This window comes from Natator depressus, chromosome 10, assembly GCF_965152275.1.
Source record: "Natator depressus isolate rNatDep1 chromosome 10, rNatDep2.hap1, whole genome shotgun sequence".
NCBI lineage: Eukaryota > Metazoa > Chordata > Testudines > Cheloniidae > Natator > Natator depressus.
The window spans coordinates 54,856,495-54,866,415 of NC_134243.1; the positions used below are offsets into that span (position 1 = coordinate 54,856,495).

At 45.5% G+C, this 9,921-nt stretch overlaps 1 protein-coding gene across 2 annotated transcripts in view; it reads right to left on the minus strand.

The window, feature by feature from the left end:
• The window catches only part of ENTREP2 (endosomal transmembrane epsin interactor 2), a 391,860-nt gene extending 385,821 nt beyond the window's left edge, over positions 1 to 6,039 (minus strand). Inside the window, exon 1 of one of the 2 annotated variants that reach the window (XM_074966203.1) lies at positions 5,059 to 6,039. In XM_074966203.1, the coding sequence (XP_074822304.1) occupies positions 5,059 to 5,301 (243 nt within the window). In that variant the 5' untranslated portion in view covers positions 5,302 to 6,039. The remainder of the gene's footprint in view (positions 1 to 5,058) is intronic. The other variant, XM_074966202.1, reaches the window with a different exon arrangement.
• Positions 6,040 to 9,921: the final 3,882 nt, after the last annotated feature.

Consider the following 9,921-nt stretch of genomic DNA (forward strand, 5'->3'; position numbering starts at 1 on the left):
AACATTTATCTGTCAAATGCATTTACTTTATTTAACAAACATATGTAAAGAGGGAGAACAGAAAAAAAAAGTTAGCCTTGGGGAAAGGGGGTTGTAAAGTTGGAATGGGAGAAACATTTTCAGCTGTGTAACATAACACCACATTCTAGACCATCAAAGGTCTGTGAATGGGCACCTTCTGTTCCTTATACATTCCCCTGAGTTAAGTGAAAGGGTTAATGGACTTTTCTTCCACGCCTCATGGACTGCTTCAGGGAGGATGATTCTGAGCCAAGAGATGCTGGCTGGCTGTCCACCAGGGTCTGCAGAGGGACCCTCCTGCTTCTGTTCCTGCAGTTCAACCAGATGCCTCAATATGTCTGATTGGTCCCTCATAATCCGAAGCATCTCATCACGCACCGCACACTCATGCTCATGGGAAACTTGTCTGCTCTCCATGTCTATGTCTAACTTCTCAGACAGTGAAATCCTCCATGCTCTCAGCTGTGTCAGCTATCCCAGAGGCGTTCATTATCTCCGTGAACATGTCCTCCTTCTAAGAAATGAAAGTCTGCATTCAGGTTTTGATGACATGCCGAAGGACACATTTCCAGCTGTCAGTCATGGGAAAAAAGAAAGGGACCATTGTACATGCATTAAATGTTTCCATAGCAAGGCTGTTTTCATAAAAAAAACAAAAACAAACAAAAGCCCTTATTACACTAGGTGTAAGCCATAACAATCAGAATCCATAACCATTCACTGGCCATTTTGCTGTTCCAGCCATGGTGAGTAGCACCCCCCCGCCCGAGTCATGGGTGATCACATTTTTAATGACGTTTATAGCAGACTCATATTGGGAGCAGAGCTAGCTAGTTGAACAATCGCCCCTCCCCATAGCACCACAGGAAGCTGTTTATGAGTGGGGTGGGGGGACATTTTCATTCCCAAATTGGGAAATCTCACACGTGGGCCCGCAATCCCCTATCAGCCACTTAAACTACTTGCTGACTCATGTTGAGCACAGTAAAGGCATATTAGCGCCCACGTGGTTTGGCAATCCAGAATGTGTGTGTGTGTGTGGGGGGGGGTCAACATGCTTTTTTTTTTTTTTTCTTTCTTGTAAGAGCACTTTTAATGAGAACTTCCCCCATTTCCCCAGGCAACCCTATGTGATATCAGTATCCTGAGGGTAACAGAAGTGGAAAGGAAGGAGATGCTGTAAGCATCTGGATATAGACCTGGTCCCTATGCTGTGTACCACAATGACGACAGCAGAATTAATTCAGGAGTTGCGTGGGAAAGTGTCCTACCCTGGTGGAAGAAAGAAGACTGCCCTGCCCAGAAACCTTCTGCAAAGGATTGCATAAACAGTCTTTTCCGGGGGCCACCGTCTGTGTAGCTGGAGCAGCCTCTTGTAAGCAGAGAGTCACAGCACCTCACTTTTTCTTCACAGTAAACATGCAATACAACCGAATGTGTGCGCTTGCTCAAGTTTAACTGGACTTTGATTGTAACTGTATACTTACCAGAAGTGCCTTCCCCAGCATCACGGTTGGCCACCATGATGTCCTGCGACCCACAGGGCTCCAGGGTTAAAAATATTTCCCGGTTCTCAGGGAGAATGGATCCACCACTCGCCTGTCTCCCATTCTCCTCCTCCTCATCCACCATATCATCCTCCCTGTTGTCCCTAGACTCACACACGTGTGAGGTGTCCATGTTGCTTGTGGGGGTACTGGTAGGGTCCCCCAAGAATCGCATGCAGCTCGTTGTAGAACTGGCATGTATCCGGTTCAGCACCAGAACGTCTGTTCAGCTCCCTTGCCTTTTATTTTCAAATGGCACTGCTGCGTGTCCCTCATCTAGCCCTTCTCCCCCATTCCATGAGCAATCTTTGCACAAATGTCAGCATTACTTTTGCTGGATCAGAGCTCTGCCTGCACAGACTCTTCCCCATACAGCGATGAGATCCACCACTTCCTCTGCAGACCAGGCTGGAGCGCGTTTGGGGTGTGTAATCTCCATGATCAGCTGTGCTCAAGCTGGCACGCTCCCAATGCTGATCAAACAGGAAATGGGAAATCAAAAATTTCCGGGGCTTTAGCGGGGGGGGGGGGGGGGCTGTTTCCTGTGTATCTGCTACAGTGCAGCAGAGATGAGAATGATCTCCAAAGTGGTCACAGATGAGAATTGTGGGACACCACCTGGAGGCCAATTAAGTCGAATTACACAAGTCTCCACTACCTCAGTCGACTCATGAAAATCAAATTAAGTGCTACACCTCTCGGAGAGATGGATTACAGAAGTCAACAGTAGAGGCGATTTAGGTCGGCGTAAAGGACCGGGTAGTATAGACGCATACATTAACAGGTCGACTTAAGAACCACACTCATGTACTTGAAATTTCAAATACGTCAATACATATAACAACACTAGACTGTCATCCAACACTTGGCCTCTGCCCATAACTATTGTAACAGTAAGACATATCTTTTGTGTCCTGTAAAATAAGAGGAAGAGATCTGAAAAAAAAATCATTTTAAAAATAAAATAAATTCTGTTAACTTTTAAAAGTTATTTGTTTTGTACTGACTGACTAAACATCACATTAATCAACTCATTAAACCTAGATAAAAGGTTAGATGCACCAATTATTTACTGGAATACACAGACAAGTTGCATACCCTCTAAACCTGACACAGCTGTCTTGTCTCACGAGCACATTACTATTTAAGTGGTCAGAAGACATGAAATTAACACGTCATCATTATGAATTGTGACATCTCCATTGACTGCAATACTTATGTTTGCCTAAGCTCAGTCTCAAAGACAGCAGTGTGATGACTATAAAATCCAAGTGACCATTGCAAAATGACATTTCTTTTCAAAACTACAGACTTAGCTACCAAATAATGCAGGGGAAAAAATCCAAGAAAAGGTTCTACAAAGCTGTAGAATCCAGAGCTTTTTTCTCTCCTGCAAAGAGATAAAGTGGTTTCTGATTCAATCTAACTAAATAATTTGGTTTGAGCATGACCATTTTGAAAATGTGCCACTTCTGCCAGATATTTAGAGAAGTTGACTTGGGTTTGAACCAAATATCAGTTTGTTTTCTGGACAAATACTTTAAAGCTGCAAATACTCTGGTTTATTAAACATTATTTAAAAGTGTTAAAAACATCTTGGAACCAACAACCTATTAAATTAAATGAAGCAAGACTGAGAGTCTGTCTGCTCAGTAATACTAATGTCCTGGTAACACCACTGACTTGAGTATTCTTGTTTCGCTCCTAATGAAAGGAATTTTCATGGTCCAACTTTTAATACTAGAAGTGCAGACACAAAGTACAGATTTAGGCCAACTGCCCAGATCAAAAATGTCCAGCAATTTTAATTTTTAAACATCCTAACATAACATGATGGAGACAAAACCAACAATAGGGAAAAGGAAACTTAGTCAGTAGAATCAGTTAAACCCCTACTTAAACAAAATATTCTAAATATGTATGGTGAATGAACTACTTTGCCAGATCTGACCTTACCTAGAGAGCTATGTAGCCTTCTAGCTAGTCAGTAATGTGTTGTAGCGAACTTCTGTGAAACCTCCACATTCAGCCAAGCTAAAGCAACACAATCGCATATATTACATTCCCCAGTGGAGCAGTGCAGTTGCTTTCTGCAACTGTGAGGGTTTGTGTATTACATGTGTACATTAAAATCTGTTCCTGCTGTTCTAATTTCATTTTATTACCTCCAACACAACCTGTTTCTGGTAGTTACATTTTCATTCATGCATAAATCTGTGGCAAGAACTTGAGAGACATCAGCTCATAACTGTGGATCCAGTGTGCTCTATAAACAGAATTCTTCAGGTTAGAAGTCAAAATTATTCCAGAGTAGTTACATAAAAACTGAACCCAATAACAACAACACAGTGATAACTAGGAATCTGTGAGATACCGAAAACAAACAAAAAAACCCCCGTGTTTACAGGAAGGTTCAGAACAATTTATCAATTTTTCACACAGAATGTTAATAGAGCTCCCATCCTTTGCTTTTATTATTGACTTCAAGAGAAGCAAGACTTTTTTGATGGTCTCACTCATAAGTACTGCCACATCATGCCACATCTAACCCAATGAGTACAGCATAAGACAAGTGGGAAGGGGAAGTAAAGGGGAGAAGAGGAAATGTAATTATCACAGCAAATCAGAATAGGAAACCTAGCTTATAAAGTAAGTGCTGGCTCCATAAGAGGCTGCTTTTCCTTGACTAAGTTCTTGTCTGATCCCATGTCCCTTACAGCAACTCCTCAAACACAAAGGTGTAGATAGCTGGATTGAGATTTTATGTAAAAAGTAACACTTTTATCGTTTGAATATTTTATCTTTTTTATCTCTTTTTGACACTGAGTATTATAAAGTCAATCCATCCACTTTATCATTAAAGTGGCAAGATCCATTCTTTTCCAAGCACTTTTTTCAAACCCCCCCCCCAATATTTTAAAATAAAAAACAAACAATCCCCAAATACTTTATAAAATTAATTTCAGGCCAAATAATGCATTTTATAAGTGCAAAATATAAAACAGGTCTTCAGCATCACAATCACTTAATTTACCAAGGGGTGGATGGACAGGGGTATCTTCCCTCATGACATTTTCTGCAAGAATTTGCCATTTGGTTCAATCTGGTGCATCCCAGAGGCAAATTAGCTTCTGGGCAATAGAATCTCCTGAAGCAGGTCTGAGGGTAATCATGAGCAAGCTGCAGTACCAAAGGGCGGGAAATGGAGGGGTGCCCACTCACAGACCTGCACCATATTAATCCCCAAAGGAGGCACACACTCCCATTTAATTTGCAGGGCGTTTATACCCCACTGGTATACAAGAAACTTTGTACATTTCTCTCAATTACTAATGTCGGAAGGGAAAGGAAAATAACACCTCTTGCCCCTACCCTGTCCCTGTCGGGGGGCACCTCCCTCTCTTCTGCTGCAGATGGGGCAGTAACTTTTCGAAAGGCACACTAGGGAGGCCAAGCGGCTGCCCCAGCACATTCTGCCGGCGGCACTTACCGAGAAGCCGGCCCAGAAGGGACAAGAGTGCCGGACCCTGGCCGAGGTGGTGAGAGCCAGGGCAGCGAAGCTGACGGCCACGATGAGGCATCCAAGCACCATCTGGGTGACGCCCAGGGACAGCATGATCCGGGAGCGGGTCCGATACTCGCGCAGGCGGGACAAACTGCGGGACAGGGCGGCGGGGCTGAGGGAGCGAGCCCCTCCAGCGGGCTGCAGCGCGCTGCCCCCGGCAAGCGGCATCCTGCACAGGGCACCAGAGGCCGCCGCTGGGGAAAGCAGGAGGCTGCAAAGGCGGAGGCAAGGAGAGGGCAGCGGCCCCGTTCACAGGGTCTCCGACTGCAGGTGCTCGGGGGCTGCCCGTTGGCCAGCGGTGCTCTCCGCAGGACTCATCCCCAGCAGGGGCCGGAGGCAGCGGCCAGGCCGGTCTCTCTACAGCGCTCCCAGGAGAGGATGCACTTTGCTAGGCAACTCAGTACCGAGTCCGGGCTAAGTTGCGCGCTCAGGCAAGCCCCTGCTCATGCCCCGCGGCGCAGCCGGCGCCGACTCGGCGCAAGGGCTGTGCGGCCCGCAGGAGACGCGAGCCCCTAGCCGCAGGGCAGCAGCCCATACCTCGCAAAAGGCCACGGCTCCCTCTCTTCCGCCGCTGCCGAGTCAGGGCGCAGCCGAGGCGATCAGCGCTCCCCGCCCCGGCCAGGCTGCACAGCCAGCCGGCGTAGCCAGCGTACGCGAGTCGGGCTAGGCAGGCAGCGCTCCCCAGCCGCCCGCAAGCTCAGTCTGCCGCCGCCGCCGCCTTCTCTTCGGATCCTGCCACACACGCGCCCCCCGGCTGCGGAGCTGCCCGTGCGCGCGGCTGCGCCTGCGGCCGGCTCAGGTGCGTGCAGGACCCGCGCTGATTCCGGTTCGGAGCCCCGCGGCTGCAAGTTGCTGTGGGGCGCACGCACAGGGGCAGCAGAGCCCTGCCTCTTCCCCGCTTGACTGGGGGGGGGTTGTTTACGGCCAATGGCGGGTGGAGGCAGCGGCGGGAGGAACGGCGGCAGCCGCCGGCTCCGGAGGGAGAGCGGATTGTGCGAGGCGAACAAACAGGGGAGGCAGCAGCACCACGGGCGGAGGAGGCGGGGGAAAGCGACAGTGCGGCAGAGGAGCCACATGGGATGGAGCGGCTACAGGCATCACAGACACAGGCCTGGAGGAGGGTGGGGGAATGACACCCATCCACCTTGCGGGAGGACAGAGCGCCCCCGGGGAGACTGCCGGGTGCAGAGGAAAAAAACTCTACTGGAAGTGGGGAGCGTAATGGAAGCCCTCGTTGGGGTTTCCCATAGCAGGCCAGGGACGAGGCGGAAAAAGTCTCAGATTCAGGGGGGTACCTAGGACAGCTGCCGAGCAGTGTCTTTAAATAGACTGTCCTCTTAAAAAAATTTCCCAGTTAAAAAAAAATATATATCTCCACTGTCCGCAGTTGTTAGATGTAACACCAAAAATTCTTTTAACTACAGTAAAACGGATTAGAGGACAATCTCTCTCCAGTTTGTTTACTTTGTGCATTTAGCAGCGCTATGTCCACCCTGTTTAAGCGGTTGTCTGCGGTGGTTTTTCCTACAGCAACAGAGGAGAACACTTTAAAAAAAAGTTACACAAAACCCTACAAAACTAGCAGGCAGAGTGCCTGAAACTACTTAGGACTCATTGTCTTAAATGTCTACGATTTAAGTTGATGGCGCTAAGCTTCAGGTTGCAGTGGCTAAAAACAATAGTGGTGTATGAATTGTTATCAAAGCTGCCACCTCCATGAACCCCATCTGCTAGGCATATTTGTAGGGGTGTGGCAAAAATTTGTACAGTGGGGTGCTCAGAGCCATTGAACCAAACTGTAAACCTTGTATATTGCGGAAACCACTTCAAGACAGGGGGTGCAACAGCACCCCCAACACTTACGCATATATGTGAAAATGTGCCCATCATTGATGAGACCAGTTAGACGAACTGTTGTTAACAACACTAGGAGCCCAGTGTAGACTGTCTGCCAATCTCATTTGAAGTATCTATTAGAAGTCTGAAAGATAGCCCAAGACTTGAACACAATCCCTGATGGTTCCTGTTCATAAAAAGCGGAACAGAGCTATATGTGGAAATTACCACACAATCTCCTTATTGACACACACAACCAAAACACCATTGTGCATTATCCTGAAGAAGATTGTACCCAAGATAGAGAACTTTCTGGCTAAAGACCAAGCCCATTTTAGACCAAAAAGGGGTATAGTAGAGCAAATATTCAATCTGCATGTGCTATGCAAGAAAGTGCTGGAGAATGTCTTTGTGGATTTTGTTAAGACATTTGACAGCACATGGCACAATCCTCTTTAGGCAATCTTGTAGTTGGTCAGAGTTTTTGAAAATATAATGAGCTTTATGGAAGTCAAATGGCTTCAGTGTTTGTGGGGAGCAAGCAAGTATTTGGTTTGATTTGAGGATAAGTGAGGATAGACAGAACTATATGCTATCAGCGACTCTCTTCAACAGTTATCTTACAGAAATCTTCAGAAGGGTGTTCCCCTCCCTGGACAAAAAAATAGTCCTCTTTGCTTCGCTGATGATATTGACTTGATTGTAGCTTTCAAGAAGAGATGCAAAAACTGCTAGAAAAAGTGGTAGAACTAGGAAAGTTAGGTTTAAAGATATCATACGAAAAGACAAAGACAATGGTGACAAGTCTACTGAAAAGGTGAAGATATTCCTACTGAAATCAGAAGAGGTACTGGAGTGCATTGAACACTTCAAATACCTGAGTAGTATGATTATAAGGGATACTAAAGAAACCCAACACAGAACGGGACGTGTGACTGCTGCTCTAGCAACACTCAACCTCATTTGGAGAAGCAAAGGAATTACCATGAAATGCAAAATGAAATGAAATCTCTTTTCTTCAGCATTTTGCTATAGGCATGTGTGACAGACACTGGAGAAACAAGACATTAAGAGGCTTTCTGCCTTTGAATTGAAATACTATAGGCAATTGCTGCATATTAGCTATACCTTGTATACCACTAATGAGCAGGTTATTGCCCCAGTTTACATCATAACTTGAGTGATATCTGATATCAGCAAGACAATCAGATGAAGAAAATTTGAGTTTGCAGGACATGTGGGTTGGATGAGTGGAGGAAGACTGCTGAAGCAAGTTTTGCAGGAACCGGTGCCAGGTTCCAGGGGGCACTGGTGGCAAGTGTGGTTTGACAATGTGGCTAACTAGAAGGGATTCAGTATGGTGCACTGTACAAAGCTGCATGAAGACCACAAGATGTGGAAAAAGGTTACTGGCCAATGACTCCTGTGTGTTGCATTTATTGTTCATTGAGATGTGACTACAGTACTTTGCACTATGAGGATGATGACCATTATACCTGTTTTCAGCTGAGGTAGGTGACACTCAGTCTAAAGCAGTAGTGATAACCAGTGCCTCATTAACACCAGAGCACATACATCTGTGACCACACCTACACACAAAAGTTGTACCACTTCAACTATATCGGTATAGTTTATACTAGTATGGATGCAGTTATACTACAAGGGTTGTGCTGCTTACAGTTTAGAGGTACAACACCCATAGTGTGGATGCAGTTACACCCCTTACTATACAAAAATAACTATAATGGTATAAGCACATTTATACTAGTATACATGCATCCACGTTAAGGGGATTGTAGCACTTTATTGATACAACTTCATAACCCTGACACTTATATTGATACAAAATATGGGTGTAGAGGGTTATATCTTTTATCCTCTACTGTTCTCTTCTTCCCCAATTCTGTGTCCTACAGAATGTAGCTTTTCTTGCTCAAGGAAATGAGCTTCTCATAATGGGGTTCATGCCTCTTACATTTATACACATCATTTACGTATTTGTGTCAACATGTTCTACAAGTCCATGTCTCAGTGTGACCTTTCAAGGCCAAATACAAATCTGCTTATATACTTGTTGCAGGCAGTATTGATGCAGAACGGAAAAGGGCTTTAGTCCTGTTTGTCTCAATGCCTATCTATGCCACAAAGCAATTAGGTCAGAGGAACCAGTTAAATTCATTTGTCCGTTTGACATGGTTAAAATTCAGCTCTGCAGTACATTGCATCTGCACTGCAACAGTGTTTTAATCAGATCCTCAAACTGAGCTGAAGAACTGCCCTACACAAGACTGTAACACGCTTCCAGCAACATTAGGTACCATCTATACTCTATGATAGAACAGCGTTTATCTGTATTGTAATTAGATCTTTTTATTCTAGAACAAACTGGCCCTAAATTAAAATATTCAATTTTTAAAGTGATCCCAATAAGAAGTTGGCTTACAGCAACATTAGACTCTTCAGCACTCCCAATCAGGTCTTGAACTGAAGGTATGCTTGTTCAAAGAAATGTATCGCCCAAATTCTAACCTTTGCTGATGTCCCTGTATTATGGTTCTCTAGGCATTGACAGAGGCCACAAGACTGGCTTAAACCAAAGGTAGCACAGAGCTGTTCTGCCAAATGTATAGTCCCTCTCCCTCAAGGACCTCGGTGTATTGATGTGCCAGGGACAGGAGGCAGAGACAAACAGGGAGGGGAGAGTGGAAGGTAGCCAGATCATGCTGTACACTAGATATTCTAGCCTGCTGGATGGATCCATAGCAAGCTGTAACTGCACAGCAGAAGCTAGGGTGACTTCTGAGGCTGGTCTAATTTATGCTGAATGCTGCTCTGGCCTCTGGCCAACACCAAAGTCAAGGAGGTGGAAAAGTTAACTTATTCCCTGGGATGTGCTGAATTCAGCTTGTTTGCTACTCAGAATTGGGCCATTATTTCAGAATATATAGGGAG